The 17,541-nt window shown below is 38.6% G+C and overlaps 1 protein-coding gene across 1 annotated transcript in view; it reads left to right on the top strand.

The window, feature by feature from the left end:
* The first annotated feature begins 3,270 nt into the window (after positions 1 to 3,270).
* The window catches only part of KCNJ6 (potassium inwardly rectifying channel subfamily J member 6), a 35,553-nt gene continuing 21,282 nt past the window's right edge, over positions 3,271 to 17,541 (top strand). Inside the window, exon 1 of the mRNA XM_032220064.1 lies at positions 3,271 to 4,183. Within this exon, the coding sequence (XP_032075955.1) occupies positions 3,286 to 4,183 (898 nt within the window). The 5' untranslated portion in view covers positions 3,271 to 3,285. The remainder of the gene's footprint in view (positions 4,184 to 17,541) is intronic.

The raw sequence follows: 17,541 nt of genomic DNA, 5'->3' as shown, positions 1-17,541 counted from the left end.
CAGCTGAAAAAAAATCTGAGAGCAACTGAAAATGTATAGCATATCTTTTTGGAAGAATGAGGAAGTCTGTTTACGCAGAAATTGAAGCTAGATTAACCATAGCATTATAATATACAGTTACAAAAGAATAACAACATTCAGGCACCTGTCAGTTCAGTATCCCACACACAGAAACAAAGCTTTCCAAGGCTACTAAGTTTGCCTGAGGTAACACCGTTCATCTCGGTGAAGTGCTCAGCATCATGTCAGAGATCTCCAGCAACTCCAGTAGCTCATGGAGAAGCTGCAGAAGTAACACAACACAATATAGCAGTTTTATTTCATTCTTTAGAAGGAGAAGGAAGGTCGTGCCTTGAGCAAGACATCTTTGAACTGTGCTTCACTTGAGATATCATTAAAACGTGCCTTCCAAACCTGAATAGTCCTAAGGCAAGGGTGTCAAACTGGTGACCCACGGGCCTGATATGTCACATGTAGGTCACACCCATCCCAGTTCTGTGAAAGGAAAAACGTTGTGATATGTACCGTGACTGCAACGTGACGTAGCAACGTGTCCTAATGGAAACATCAACATTCTGCCTTGACAATAATTTGCTGAAAAATACACATTAGAGTTACTTTGTTCTTCACAAAAATTGCTTATGTGACAAATCATCGTTGTCTCTGCAAAGTCATCAACATTATCATCTCAAAGTCTCAAAAGTTGGTTGAAAATGCTCCTAACTATTCTATGCACTATTGAGTTACCCAGAATTGTTGAACATCAACACGCATGATGATTAGGTTATGGAATTTGTGGAGTGAAGAAAACACAACCAATATGTATATTTTCCCTTCTTCCAGACCTAGAATTTTTGAATAGGCATGACTATGTGAATGCCCATGAGGAAAGTATTTATGAAGAAAGTGGCAATATCCATATGCTGTATATACTCATGAATAACCAAGAATTTTAGGTGCCTATATGCACCCCAAAATTGTGTTTGGCTTATGCAAGGATGGACTTATCTACTGCAGGGACGTGCAGTCACTAGTGGCAGGGGAGGCGAGGCCTCACCAGTCTCCTGAGGGAAAGGAAAGAATTTTAAAGATTTTTTTTAAAATAATTAAAGCCAGGGTAGTTGCTACCAGCGTCACAGTGGCTTGGTGTCTGCTCAGTGTTACCTATAGGAGGAGGCCAGAGAACTCGGGGCCTCCTTTGCATAAGGAATTTTTTGCCTTTTAAAAGTTAAGTAAGGGTTAAAAAGCAAAAAAAAATGTATGCAAAGGAGGCACTGATTCTCCCACCTCCTGATCTGGGAGCAGCGAATCATGCCTGTGCAAGGGCACTTGAGTGACTGCGCAATCTAGCAGTTTCCATCGAGGGTGATTCTGGAGAGGTTGCTCTGGGCTGCCAGCTGCCATTTCTTCAGCAGCAATTTCTTCTCTGCCCGGCATTTTCTACTGGGCGGCTTGGTGCCTTTGCTGCAGACCCGGATCTTGGTGGCTCCTGGTGGGGCACTTTGCATCACGGGAGCTATCAAGCGCCGACATTCCCGCTGCCCCGGCCTGCAACCAGCCCAGCACTGAGCAGGGAGGAGGAGGAGGAGGAGGAGGAGGAGGAGGAGGAGGAGGAGGAGGAGGAGGAGAGCGATGAGTCCTTGTGCCGACCAGCCGGCCAGGCGGGGAGCAGGTTGGGTGGAGGTGGGTGGGCTGGCTGGCTGGCTGGGGAGGGGGGATCATGGCTGCTCAGATGGCCCCCGCCGCTGCCGACAGCAGCTTGGGTGTCCCGGCACCGTCTGAGCTGAAGAAAGCGGAGGATTGTTCGTTGGAGGAGGTGGGGGGGAGCAAGGCGGTGGAGCGTGATGGTGGCGAGAAGCAGCTTGGATGGCTGTTGGCAGCGGCGGGGACCACCTGAGCAGCCATGATCCCCCCTCCCCAGCCAGCCAGCCCACCCACCCCCTGCCCGACCTGCTCCCCGCCTGGCCGGCCAGCCAGCACAAGAACTCACCGCTCTTCTCCTCCTCGTCCTCCTCCTCCTCGGCGTCCTTCCCGCTTGGTGCTGGGCTGGCTGCAGGCCGGGGCAGCAGGATTGTTCATCAGAGGAGGTGGGGGGCGAGGCGGCAGAGCACGGCAGCGGCAAGAAGCAACACCCCCGCCGCTGTATCCGACAGGCATCTCGCGTTTATGTCCGCCATAACGGCCGGGGACGTTGCTTCTCACTGCTGCTGCGCTCTTGCCTCACCAACGATAACCCTCACCACACGTCACTGATCTACTGTATATGGTAGTATCTTTTAAAGCACCTGTACATCACATATATACTTGTGGATAAACCTATTCATGGATAATCTGACCTGAATTATTATCAAAATACTATGAAAAATATGTAATCCATGTTTTATCCACAGATGACCCAACTGGGAATATTAAAATGTGACTTTTTTCTAGAATAGGCTCATTTGTGGATGGCATATTTTCATAGTATTTTGGTTAAAAACTCAAGGCTTGGTTTATCTCTGATAAGTATATTTATTTATTTCATTTATTTATTATTAAGTTTATATTGCCACCTATTCACCCATGGCGACTCAAGGAGGCTTACAGAATATAAAACCCCCATCTAAAAACAGTAAAACTAATTTAAAAATGTAATAAAATCACCCCCCACCTCCAACCCCCACAACAGCCAATCACGTGAGCCATTTAATGGGCTCCATCCCACTCTGGGTTCCCCAGGCCCACTGGCAGAACCAGCATCCTCATGGTTACATGACCAAAATTTGGATGCTTGGCAAGTGTACCTATTTATAATGGTTGCATTGTCCTGAGGTCACATGATCATCTTTTACAACTTTCTGACAAGCAAAGTCAATGGGGAAGCCAGATTCACTTAACAACTGTGGCCAAAAACATCATAAAATGGAGCATTTGATTAATTACCATTTATAAAGCTAATCCGTTCCAAAACTCTGAGCAATTTGGAAAAGACAGTTCTGTATGATACCCAGACTCCTGCTTAAGAACATTTGCATATAAATGCAATTTAAACAGTTTTTATGAATATTAAATTATCCTACTTATACAAAGTAAAAGTAAGAGATTATTTCAAATAATACAGATAACACCTGTTCTTTCTATTAGTAACAAATGGTAAGTTCCAGTAATTTTCTAGTGGTGTTCAAAAATATCTCAGATGCTTCATGTAACTGATATTGCAAATCTTATTTGCATTGTCACTATTCCTATTTATTTTCTCTCTTTCTTTTTTTTAAAATAATAGCTAATGTGCTGGAAGGAGACTTAATGGAGCAGGACGTGGAAAGCCCTGTTACAATTCATCCACCCAAGTTGCCCAAACAGGCCAGAGAAGATCTGCCAAAGCATTTAAGCAAAGAGGATGCCAAAAGAAAAATCCAGAGGTATGTTAGGAAAGACGGAAAATGCAACGTCCACCATGGAAACGTGAGAGAGACTTATCGCTATTTGACCGATATCTTCACTACCTTGGTCGACCTCAAGTGGAGATTCAACCTTTTTATATTTGTCTTGGTTTATACTGTGACTTGGTTGTTCTTTGGATTCATCTGGTGGCTAATTGCTTACATCCGAGGAGATATGGAGCACATAGGAGATAAGAAATGGACACCCTGCGTTAGCAACCTCAATGGATTTGTCTCAGCCTTTTTATTCTCCATAGAGACAGAAACTACAATTGGGTATGGTTATCGGGTTATCACAGACAAATGTCCTGAAGGAATTATCCTGCTTTTAGTTCAGTCTGTTTTAGGGTCTATTGTGAATGCTTTCATGGTTGGCTGCATGTTTGTAAAAATATCACAGCCCAAGAAGAGAGCAGAAACTCTGGTGTTTTCTACCAATGCTGTAATTTCTATGCGGGATGGAAAGCTGTGTTTGATGTTTCGAGTTGGGGATCTTAGAAATTCACACATTGTGGAAGCATCAATACGAGCCAAGCTGATCAAATCGAAACAGACAAAGGAGGGGGAATTTATACCTCTCAATCAAACAGATATCAATGTAGGTTATTATACTGGGGATGATCGACTGTTTTTGGTTTCACCACTGATCATCAGCCATGAAATAAACCAACAGAGTCCTTTCTGGGAGATTTCCAAAACTCAGTTGCCCAAAGAGGAATTAGAAATAGTTGTGATCCTAGAAGGAATGGTGGAAGCGACAGGTAACCATTTTTATTCTCATATTCTACATAAATTAACTTTCTTTTTTAAGAGGCATTGTATTGTAAAAAAAAAGTTTAAATGTAAAACACTCGCCATTTATTTACATTCACCAGACGTTTAAGTATCCAAAATTGTCTAACATATATCCATGCAGTCTGATGGTGCAAAAGATGAATGGAATAAAATGGAGCAAAACAGAGATGTGCTGTGACATTGGGACAAAGGGGGTAATAAGACAGATATTCATTGTGGTTATAGTTTTCCTATCATTGTTTAATATAAGTCTCCTATCACTGTCAAATGGAAATGCTTTACAGAACAAAGTTGGGACAAAAAAATGAGCTTCCCCAGTGTCAGTACATTTTAGAAACCTTGTGTTGTTATGTTTACTGATCCAGGAAAAAGAGATCAGATATATTTACTAGAAGCATAAGGCCCAAGAAAGATTTAATTGCCAACCCAAGACAATTTGACAGAAATTACATCATTGCTTTTAGTTTAATGTCTTCTCAAAGTCGTTTCACATGTTCACAAATTTTCCAGGCTTAACCAGGTGCTAATTTTTCTCTACCATAGTAGAACCCATGTAATCCTGAATTCAGTCCCCATTGTGTGAAAAGTGAAACACTTCAGACAGTTTTACATTGATTCCTTCATGAACCAATTGGATTATACTAATGGATAGCAGCTGCTAATTAGTGTCAGGCTACATAGACCAATGATCTGATTTAATAGAAGACAAATTTTATATACATATTGCTATGTAAGTCATTCTTGCACAGATGTGATCTCTATTTGTGTGATACCATTATCTCATCTGTATGGCTTGACGTTTGGAGACAGAGCCAGAAAACAGATCACCCTATTCTCTCTGTTAGTTTCAGTTTAAGGGAGTCATTTATAAGATGGTCCTGGTGGCCTCTTGCCCTCCTCTGATGCAATAATCACATAAATCAGTGGAATGAAAGGCTATTGACATAACATTACTTTTAAACTACAAAATGCGATGTAACCATAAGCTCACATTGCTACAGCCAGAACATGCCAAGCTTCAAAGCAATGATAGGATTATTTTTTTGAGATTCACATCTGTCTCAGAAGTTCAGGTGATCTGGTAATGGAATCTATGGATTGTGTCAGAGAAATGCCCATATCAGTAAACTAAAAATGAATAAAATGACCCTAATGATTGAGAGCTGTCAGTCTAGACATGCATCTAAAAGACAGAAGGCATGTGTGGAATTACTACAAACTGCCCTTTCCAATAAAAAACATTAATAGCTTTTGGAAATACAGAAGTGTATTTCATCAAAAATTCATAAAAAGGGAGCACAGGGAAATGATGGGAGTAATCTGGTGTATTTATAGTAAAAAGAAAAGCAGCTACAAGCACCATAAATTAAGTTATCAAGAGAAGGCATATATAACCAGAAAATCAGCCTTGTTGAAAAGATGTGTTGTTTTAAAATTGCTGGCAGGAAATAAAAACTATTAAATATAATAAGAGAAATGGTGATGATTATGGTAAATGTGGTTTGAAAAGAATTATTTATTCCCTTAAATCTTACAATATGAATTCCAGAACATTGGTTCACACTCATAGGCAAATATAACAAAATAAATTACAAGATACTCTATATGCCTAGCCATAATTGCATTACTTATATTTAATTCGAATGTGCTATAGACTAGTATTAGTTCCTGAATAAGTATGATTCCAAATAAATTTCTGGCATGATACATCTAGCTGCAAATAAAACATCTCAAAATAGGATAGTAGAGTATAATCCAAATGTTTGATTTTCAGTAGTTTTTTTTTTTTACATGATTGGCATAATTGGCATAATTAAGGAGCTCTTAAGGAGCTCAGGCCCAGCAACAACCCCTGAAGACTCTAAATTCTTTCTCAGCATCAAATATAAGAATCTGGAAGTGTAGAATTTTAAATATCAGTGTTGGAATTTGGAGCTAATCTCTATAATTTCCATCTACCAGCTGACTTCCCAAGCAATAAAGTATGTCATCATTCTATGAATGACAGTTTCAACCATCTAAAATTACAGGAGGTCACAGATTTAGTTCAGAAAATGTCATTACATTTTATTCACTAGCAGAGAATGAGTTTAGTTCTGTTTAAATGGAGCCAGTAGATTGATGTCGCTCTCACTAGAGAAAAACAGTCCCATTCTTGTCAGGCTTCCTGATTATTACATTGTGTAAGCCTTCCACAGTGCTGATTCTTCCCCAAGAGCAAAATAGAAGAAGTATTCTAAACAACCCTTTCTTCCCTACAAAAGAAAGATGTTTACACATTGTAAAAGAACAAAATATCATAAAATCCTTACAAGATAAATTACTACTTTATAGATAATCCGTACAAATCTGTTTGTGATTTCATTTATGCTGCCAACAGATGAACAGTTCAAGTCCAGTGTTTGCAGAACCATTTCTGTTACATTTTTTAAAAATAAAGCACGCTTTAGCAGCTGCAGAGAATGTTCTGAAAAGCAGTAAACTGCATAGAAAATGCTATTTAGATATTTAATGAGGCTATCAAACAGATTACTATTTACAAAGCTTTTTTGACTTCTAGTCTTGTGGATTGATTGTTTAGTCATATGCTGGCTACATTTAATTTTCAGACTCAATGGTATGCTTTAAAAATTCACAACATCTACATTCAAATTCCACCAATTGTACTTTAGGCTCAATTTAAATTCTGATTTATTTTGCTTTCACCATATGAAGGAACAGAAATGTGTGTGTGTGTGTGTGTGTGTGTGTGTGTGTGTGTGTGTATGTGTGTGTGTATGTATGTATGTATGTATGCATATATATATATATTGTATATATGTGTATGTGTGTGTATGTATGTATATGTATATGCATATGCATATGTATATACATATACATAGGTTCACCGACAAAAGGGCGCCCGACAAAACCCCACTGACAAAACCGTGAGTTCTAAACCACGCCGACGAATGAGCGCTGAAACGTGCCGACAACAGCATGCCGACAGAAGCGCGCTCTAACCCTAACCCTAACCCTAAACCTGACCCTGACCCTAACCCTAAACCTGACCCTAACCCTAACCCTAACCCTAACCCTAAACCTGACCCTGACTCTAACCCTTACCTTAACTTAAATCGCGCTTCTGTCGGCACGCTGTTGTCGGCGCGTTAATGACGTCGTGGTTTTCACACCACGGTTTTGTCGGCGCGCTTTTGTCGTGCACGCATTTTTCGGGTCACGATATACATATACATATACATATACATCATATACATATACATCATATTCATATACATCATATACATATACATACACACACACACACACACACATGCTGGTCTTGTTGTATTCAGGTCTTTTCCCATGTAAGATTGAGATTGTCTTGGCAACATTTCGGTGAGGTCTCACTTGTCATCTTCAGGCTGATGTTTTGGCCTTAAAGCATTATTTGGATTGCCGTCCCTCTACAAACCTTGGATTAATTCAATGTGTGGCTGTATCATGATTGGTAGATTGGTGCTGATTGGTGCTGGCGGTGGGTCCGTTGTTGTTTCGTGTTGTAACGGCCTGGGTGGTGGGTGGGGATCATTTGTTGACTAGGGCTAGTTTCCAGATGTCTGGTAGAGGGAAGGTATCATCATGATTATTCATGTTTTGGGGGTGTTTCTCTATTTTGATAGCTTCCATAATTATTCTCTTGTTTTTTTTTTTTTGTTTTTTTTTTAACAGAACTTTTTTATTTTTCTTTAAAAAAAACACAAATATGTCATCATTTGTCAATCATTAAGACATTGAAGTACAATTTTTTTTTGATGTGTGTACCCCTCCCTCCCTCCACCCCCCCACCCCCCCTCCTCCTTCCCCCCCCCGACTTCCCAGAACCCGTACACGGTATGGATTTTTAACTAACACAGTCTAAAATCTATTGAGAAAAAAGAAATAAAGAAATTAATGACATTCTAGATTGACCTTAGCTTCTTCTTACTGAACTGACTTTTAACAGTTTAAATCATTTCTGATCTTAAGCATAGGCTAACTGGAATTTCTTAGTCCCGTATTTATTTTGTATATAGTCAATCCATTTTTTCCAGTCTCGTTTATATCTCTCATTTGAATGATCTTTGAGATATGCCGATATTTTAGCCATTTCAGCTAAGTTTGTTACTTTCAATGTCCATTCTTGAATTGTAGGCAAGTCTTCCTTCTTCCAATATTGCGCCACCAACAGTCTTGCTGCAGTTATCAGGTGCAGAATCAAATTGGTCTCTACCACTGTAAAGTCAGTACATATACCTAGTAAAAATAACTGAGGACTAAACTTTATCCTTCTTTTAAAAACATTTTGCATGACCCACCATATTTTTATCCAAAATGCCTTAACCTTTTGGCAGGTCCACCATATATGATAATATGTAGCATCGAGAGAACCACACCTCCAACATTTAGGCTGTACATTCGGATACATAGAAGCCAACTTTTTAGGATCTAAATGCCATCTATAGAACATCTTGTAAAAATTTTCTCTCAGATTTTGAGCTTGTGTAAATTTCACATTTCTTACCCAGATTCTTTCCCATGTATCCAACATTATTGGTTCCTCAATATTTTGAGCCCATTTTATCATACAATCTTTAACTAATTCTGTTTCCGAATCCATCTGTATTAATACATTATATATCCTCTTTATATGCATTAAGCTTTGATCTCTTATTTGTTTAAGCAGATTATCCTCAACTTGAATAAAACCAATTTTTTGATCTATTTTCCACCTAGCCTGTAATTGCCCATACTGGAACCATGTTTGAACTACCTTCTCCTCTTTTAATACCTCTAAAGATTTTAATTGTAATACCCCCCTTTCCGAGGTAAGAAGCTGTCTGTAGGTAATTCTGTCCTGTTTTTGTGCTGTATTCATATTTTCAATTGCGTGTCTAGGAATTGCCCACATGGGTATCTTGTCATTTAATTTATATTGGTATTTCTTCCAGACCCGCAATAAAGCATTTCTTAAAATATGACTTTTAAAGTTCTTATCCAATTTTTTGTTGAATAACAGGTAAGCATGCCAACCAAATACCAGATCATGTCCCTCAATGTTCAATATTCTATCATTGGTTAAGTGAATCCAATCACTAATTACAGATAATACCACTGCATCATAATATAGTTTTAAATTAGGTAGTTTCAATCCTCCTCTCTCACGTACATCTTGCATTATTTTCATCTTTACCCTCGGCTTCTTTCCTGCCCACACAAATTTGTTGATACCCTTCTGCCATTCTAAAAGGTTCGCATCTTTTTTAAGTATAGGTAACATTTGGAAGAGAAATAAAAATTTTGGTAAAATGTTCATTTTCACTGCCGCTATCCTACCCAGCAAAGATAAGTGCAATTTCTCCCATTTTTTCATCTCTGTCTGTATGCTATGCCAAAGTGGTTCATAATTATGCTTATATAATTTCCCATTTGAAGTTAAAATGTTAACTCCAAGATATTTGACTTTTTTAACTACCTCACATCCTAGCATCACTCCTAATTCTTCCTTTTGTTTAATATTCATATTTATAGCTAATATTTTGGTTTTTCCTAAGTTTATTTTAAAGCCCGACACTTGACCATATTGATTAATCATATTCATTAAAACCATACTAGATTCCTGCGGTTGTTCCAATATTATGACCAAATCATCCGCAAAAGCGCGGACTCTATATTCTTGCTGCCTAATCTTGATCCCTTTTAAACCATCCAAGCCCCGTATTTTATTCAACAATACTTCCAAAGTTATAATAAACAATAATGGGGACAAAGGACAGCCCTGTCTTGTACCTTTTCCAATTTGAAAAGAGTCTGTTAGACTTCCATTGACTATGATTTGTGCTGTTTGCTGTTGGTATATTGCTTTAATTGACTGTAAAAAATTATCTCCTATCTGCATTTTTTGCAGTATCTTCAACAGAAATTGCCAGTTAACTCGATCAAAGGCCTTCTCAGCATCCAAAAATATAAACGCAGCAGGGATTGGGTGTTCTTTCCCAAATATTCTAATGCATTAATAATTAATCTAACATTACTTTTCATCTGCCTCCCTTGTATAAAACCTGTTTGGTCCGTATGTATCAATTGTTGAGTGACCAACATTAACCTATTTGCTAATATTTTAGTAAAAATTTTATAATCTACATTCAGTAATGAAATAGGTCTATAATTTTTGGGTTGAGTAGTATCTTGATCTTCTTTGGGTATCAAAGATATAAACGCTGTCTTCCAAGATGGAGGGACTTTACCTTCCGTTTGAATCATATTAAATAATTCTCTAAGAGGTTCTACCATTTCTAACTGTAAGTTTTTATAGTAAACCGCTGTCAAGCCATCTGTACCTGGTGCTTTCCCTGACTTTAATTGCTTAGTTACCTGCAGGATTTCCTCCGAGGTTATTGGTTGATTCAATTTTTGCCTGTGTTCTTCTCTAACTGAAGGTATTTTCTCTTTGTCTAAATATTTGTCTATGTCTAAACCATTAATTTTATCCCCTTTATACAGTTCTGTAAAAAATTCCCAGAAAACCTTTTGAATCTCTTCCTGTTGAAATACCTCCTTCCCTCTGTAAATCAGTTTAGATATATTTCGAGTTTTCCTTTTTTTCCTAATCTGATAAGCTAACCATCTGCCAGGTTTGTTTGCATTACAAAAAGTATTGTGTTTTGCATATAATAGATTAGTAGCCACCTGGTCAGAGATCAACATGTCAAATTGAGATTTTAATATGTTAATAGCTTCCTTAACCTTTGTATCGTCTGGGTTCATTGTTAACTCCAGCTCTTTTCTCTTAATTTCCTCTTCCAGTTCTGTTCGTTTTAACCCTTGCTTATTTCTATGTGTTTTATTTATATTCATCAAAACTCCTCTCATATACGCTTTGCTTGCGTCCCATACAAATTCCATAGATGTACCCTTATTCATATTCAAAACAAAATATTCAGATAGTAATTTTTTACAATCATTAATATACTTTTCATATCTAAATAAGTTTTCATTCAATCTCCAAGACCTTCTTGCCTGCACTACCCTTCCCAACTCCATCCAAACTGGGTTGTGGTCCGAAAGGACCCTAGCTGCAATCTTTGTTTTCTTGACCCTAGAAAGCAAATCATTAGTGGTTAGAATAAAATCAATCCTTGAGAGGGATTGATGCCTGTCCGAGAAGAAAGTGAAGTCACATTCCTCTGCATTTTTTTCTCGCCAAATATCTCTCAATTCAAAATCATCCATAATGTCAAAGAAAGATTTGGGTAACTTTGCTCGCATCTTGGTATTTAGGCGGGAAATCTTCTTATCTCTCTTAGTGTCTATCACTCCATTCCAGTCACCCAATAGTATACAGGAACTATAGTCCCACTGTACTAATTTAGCATGAAGATTTCTATAGAATCTATCTTGCTGTTGATTGGGAGCATAAATTCCCAAAAGTAATGTCTTTTTCCCTTCTAAGATTAAGTCTAAAGCAATATATCTTCCGAAGGGATCTGCTTCTATTAATTCAGCTTTCATATCTTTTCTTAAGTATACAACTATACCATTCTTCTTTTCCATAGCAGAAGCTGCAAAATGTTGACCAAGTTTTGAGTTGATCAAATATTTTTGATCAGTTGACTTGATATGAGTTTCTTGCAAACAAATTACATCGTTCTTAAACTGTTTGAGATAATGAAATATTTTCTTCCTCTTCTGTGGAGAGTTCAGTCCGTTGACATTCCATGTTAAAATCTTAGTTGTCATCTTTGGTTGGTTGAAGCATTTTTAGAGCTTCCTGCACGGCCTGTTTAACCTTAGGTCTAGCTCCTCCCATTGCTTCCAGATTTGTTGTTGTAGATCCTTGATCGATGGCCGATGATTGTTGATGCTGTTGCTTTTTAGCTTGTTTCTCCATACGTCTAGTAGTCATGCGGCTAAGTCTTGGTTCCATAGCACCTTGCACTTCTAGAGAAGAAAGATGCTCCATCTTGTCTGGTGGTTGTGTAGTTTGCTGTCTATCCTGTCCTTCTTGTGGTCTTTCTCTAGGTCCAGATGGTGCAGGGTGTCCGGCCTTCAATATATTATAATAAAAATCTTGGGCTTTCCATACAGAGTTGAGGCGGTACCTTTGCTTATCAAATGTAAATATGATGCCAAATGGTGCATCCCATCTATACTGTATCTGACGATTTCTGAGTTCTTCAACCAAAAAAGCGTAGTCTCTCCTGGCTCTTAACATTTGAGGTGGTATCTCTTTCAAAACAACCAGGTCTTGACCGCCAATTTGAAGCTTAGTGTTATAAGATGCTTGCAGTACCATATTTCTAAACTCTCTTGTAGTAAAATATATAACGATGTCTCGAGGAAGCTGCTTCTGCTTTGCCAGCCAGGAGTTAACGCGGTAAGCTTTGTCAATTTGCCAGTCTTGATTGGTCCCTGGTCTTCCCATCAGGCGGTCAAAAGCTTCCGATAGGATCTGTTTCAGGTTCTCCTGTTTCTCCTCACGCAGCCCCCTTACTCTTAATGCGAACTCCATTTGTCGGTACTGTATCATAATAATTTCTTTTTCAGCATTTTCCACTTTTTGTTCCACCACCTCTGTTTTCAATGTCAAGTTAGCATTGGCATCATTAAGAACCTCTAGAGTATCTTCCACTCCAGAAATATGTTCTGTTAATACAGTTACAAGACTCAGCATGTCATCTCTAATTTTATCAACCTTAGCATCAAATTTCTCATACAGCTCCTGTTTAAGTCCTTTTATTTCACTTTTAATTTCTTCTTTCATTTCTTTTATTTCCTCTTTTCTCTCCTGCTTTACCACCTCTCTATTATCTCTAAACTTATCTTCCATTTTAATTGTCTGTGCATTAAGAGCCTCGCTTAGATTACTCAGGAAAAATTCTTTCGTTAACACATCCCCAGCAGGGGGTGTAGGAAGCGGAGGCTGCAGCTTTGTGCCAGGCACTGAGGATGTGCCCCTGGAAGTAGAGGGTGACGACTTCAAGTTAATATTTGGTTTTGAGGCCATTTCAAAATTTATCTGCCTGCAGTTAATAAAACTCTTTTGCCTGAATATGCAGCTTTAAGTAAAGAGGCTTTTATTTTGAAGTTTAAGGCTTGGCAAAACTTTCAGTGAGTAAACATTGTAACAAGACCATTCAGCAGATTCATCACCATTTAACTTCCAAATAAGCAAGGTTAATGAAGGAGTAAAATTCTTCTATTGTGAAACCAAAACAAATGATAAGCAATCTCTTTTGTTTTGAATTCTTGTGAGGATTAGCAAAAAGTGTTCGTTATTACCGGAGAAACCAGCCTGCTCGGCGCCATTTTAGAAGCCTCTGAGTAAATAATTTTTCGGAGGAGAAAAAGAAAAGAAGCTAAAATGTTGATAAGCAATTATTGTCCACAGTAAACGGGTCCAGCTCGTGATAAGAATAAATCAAACAAAACTTTGAGCAGAGTGGGAGAGACCTACTTTGTCCTGCACAAGGCAGTTTGAAGTTCCCAGCACGGACAGCCGTTCTGCCTTGGGCTAGCCCCCCTTTCCTTGCAAGCACAAAAGCTGCAAAAATCGAAGAGCATTTGCCAGCAAAACAGTTTCTTCTTTCCTTCTTGCCTGAAGGATAAGAAAACCTGATAAGACGTCAGATGGAAGATCCTCTAAACAGGTACGTAGCCAGGAATTCGGAGGCAGCTGATTTTTTGCTGCCTCCACCAGCAAGCTCCTCCCAGGAAGCCCCCATAATTATTCTCTTGTTGAAGTGTTCAGTTTTGGAGATTAACCTGGTTCCTTAAAAATTAATTTCATGTCCTGTAGCTTTAAAGTGCTGGAAAAGGGAGGAAGTTTTTTTCTTTTTTTCTCTTACTGCGTTCTTATGTTCTGCAATGCGTGCATTTATTCTCCTGTTCGTTTGTCCTATGTATGTTGCCGGGCAGATTTTGCATGGTATTTTGTAGATTCCTTGGTTTTCTAGCTGGATTTTGTCTTTGGGGTTTCTTAAAATGTTGGCTATTTTTTGGTCAGTGTTGAAGGCTGTCTTGATATTTTGTTTGTGGAGAATTTTGCTGATTTTATCTGTGGTGCTTTTGATGTAAAGGATGAGGGCGATGCCGTTGTCCTGTTCTGTGTCTTGATTTTTGGGAGGAGTCTCCCTTTGGATTAGGTTGGTAATTGTTTTTCTTTGGAATCCGTTTGAGATTAATACGTTTGTGAGAGTGTGTAATTCAGTTTTCAGGTGGTCTTTGTCAGCTAGGCATTTGGTTCTGGAGATGAGGGTCTTGGCTACAGAGTTGATCTGTGCAGGGTAGTGATGGGATTGTGTGTTTAAGTAGTGAATTGTATTTTGGGGTATAGGCTGTTGAGATGTGTGAGGAAGTTGTCCAGTTTTTCTTTCCCATGTGGCCAAATCACGAAAGTGTCAGCAATGTATCTAAGCCAGAGTTTGGGTTTGTGTTCAGATTTATCTAAGGCGTTAGTTTCAAAATGTTCCATGTATAGGTTTGTGATGACGGGTGAGAGGGGTGATCCCATGGGTGTTCCTTCTCTCTGTTTGTATCTTTGTCCATTATGGATGAAGTATATGTTGGTTAGGCAGTGGTTGGTCCAGGATCTGTTTAGGGGGGGTTGTGTTTGTTCTGGATAGCTGTCAAGGCTTCTTTAATAGGCCCTTGGTGAAGAGCGATATGATATCGAAGCTCATGAGTAGATCGCTGGATTGTAGGTTTTGTTTCTTTATTGTTTCTATGAAATGGGGTGAGTTTTGTACGTGTGAGGTAATGGATTCTGCATAGGGTTGAAGTTATTTGGCGAGGAATTTGGCAAGATTCTGTAGAGGTGAGCCTATGGAGCTGACTATGGGTCTGAGTGGTGTTCCTTCTTTGTGTATCTTGGGGAGGACATAGAGTTTGGGGCATCTGGAAGATTTCTCTCTGGGGATGATTCTTTGCTGGATCTCTTCACTGATGGGAGAGGCTTTTATTTTGGATTTGGTGGTTTAATTCCAGGTGGGTGGTGGGGTCTGTGTTTAGAGGTTTGTAAGTGGGGGCGTGGAGTAGGTTGGATAGTTTAGCTTGGTAGTTAGACGTGTTCATCACCACTGTGGCGTTACCTTTGTCTGCTGGGAGAATGATTATGTTGTTGTCTTTCCTCAGGTTGGTGAGTGCTTTTTCTTCTTCTTGCTGTAAGTTGCTTCTGGGTGGATTACTGGCGCAAAGGACATTGCTGACTGCAAGTCTGATTTTATTGGTTTCATCTGGGTTGATTTTGGTGAGTGTAGCTTCAATTCCGCATATGATGTCTTCAGTGGGGATGCGTTTAGGGGCGACTGCAAAGTTGAATCCTCTGGAAAGGACATTGGTTTCAGCTGTGGTGAAGGTTCTGTCTGATATGTTGTGTACTGTTTGTTTCATGAGTTGCTGTGGAGGGGGTTGGGCTTCTGTTGTTTTTCTAGTCTGTGGAGTTTGTTGGTGCGTTTGTCTGTCTTGTAGGAGGTTTCTGTTTCGGCTCTCTAGAGGGCTAGTTGTTTGGATTTGTCCCAGAGTGCTGGGTGGATTTTGTTGCTGAGTTTGAGGTGAAGAGTGAGTAGGTCCCAGTTGATTTGGTCTAGTAGGAATCTTTTCCTGAGGAGTTTGTTTCTGATTAGGGCTAATTCAGTTCTTTTCAGGATCCTTTTGGTGGCTGAAGTTTTAGAATGGAATATTAGTTGGAAGCATGTAGGGATCAGGCTTTTGTCTTAGCAGTTGCATAGGAATGTGAGGTCACATAAGATGGTGGCTCTTCGGACTTCAAGTGTCTCATAGGATCTGATGAACTGGTCCACATAGAGGTAAGATATTTGTTTTCGTAGATTTTCACGGGTGTAGGTATGCTAGTCTTGTTGTATTCAGGTCTTTTCCCATGTAAGATTGAGATTGTCTTGGCAACGTTTCGGCAAGGTCTCACTTGGCATCATGATACAGCCACACATCCAATCAATCCACTTGCTGAAATAGGGCCAGCACTCCACACCCACCCACCAAGGTTTGTAGAGGGACGGCAGCTCCGATCATGCTTTAAGGCCAAAACACCAGCCTCAAGATGACGAGTGAGACCTCGGCGAAACGTTGCCAAGAAAATCTCTTTATATATATATTCGTATATATATATAAAGTCACAACCCCTGGTATGCCCCAATTATGGGAGGAAGCTAACTGCTTCCATTCTGTCAATCGGCTCATCACAAGAGTCCATCACGACAGAAACCCAATATTTTTACTGTTGCCTTTGTTATATTTGTGTATATTTATCAGCACAAATAAAACATATATATATATATATATATATATATATATATATATATATATATATATATATATATATATATATATATATATATATATTAGATTTTTACAACCCCTGGTAAGCCCCAATTATGGGAGGAAGCTAACTGCTTCCATCATCTGTCCTTCGGCTCGTCACAAGAGTCCATCACGACAGAAACCCAATATTTTTACTGTTGCCTTTGTTATATTTGTGTTTTTTTTTATTTGTCCTTTATTTATTTATCAGCACAAATAAAAAAACATATATATATATATATATATATATATATATATATATATATATATATATATATATATATATACACACACACACATACATACATACATACATACACACACACATACATACACACATATACATATACACATATACATACACACACACACATACACATATACATACACACACACATAACCGAATACCCCATTATGTAGAGGTATTTAGCTCACACTTCATATAGTTTATCTTTCTAATATTAAGAGTTATAAAGGTGAGTCTATTTCACAGAGAAATTATTCTCAATGTGCAAAACCTGTGCTATTAGAACATAATGTAATTTATTTTCTCTATAAGTGTTATTTAGGTCCAGTCCCAACTAATTTTGAACATTCTGTTGCTTCAATCCATAATTACTGCAAACCTTAGCAGTTGCCTAATTCAATCTCACCATATACATAAGGATATAGTTGTACTGAGATACATTATTTTAAAATAAGATAGTTTAATCTGCTTCCAGAAACAATTGTCATAAGTGTAGTTATTTTAGTGAAAATATTTGACAACTTATCAAGGGGGGAAAGTGTTGTGTAATATATCCACAGCAGTAGATTTTCTCATTGACATAAGTATTACATATTTGAAACCCACTGCAGGAGGTGAATTAATGTTAAAATTTTCAGAGAAAAATAATTACTGTAAAAGGAGCTGACATAACTGTTCTGTGTGTCAAAGATTATTGCTAAGTATAAAAGAATTCTTCAATAGGAAATGTGCTTTGGCTTG

The sequence above is a fragment of the Thamnophis elegans genome, chromosome 6, assembly GCF_009769535.1.
Source record: "Thamnophis elegans isolate rThaEle1 chromosome 6, rThaEle1.pri, whole genome shotgun sequence".
In the NCBI taxonomy this organism is placed as follows: Eukaryota; Metazoa; Chordata; class Lepidosauria; order Squamata; family Colubridae; genus Thamnophis; species Thamnophis elegans.
This window is presented reverse-complemented; position numbering and strand designations above follow the sequence as displayed.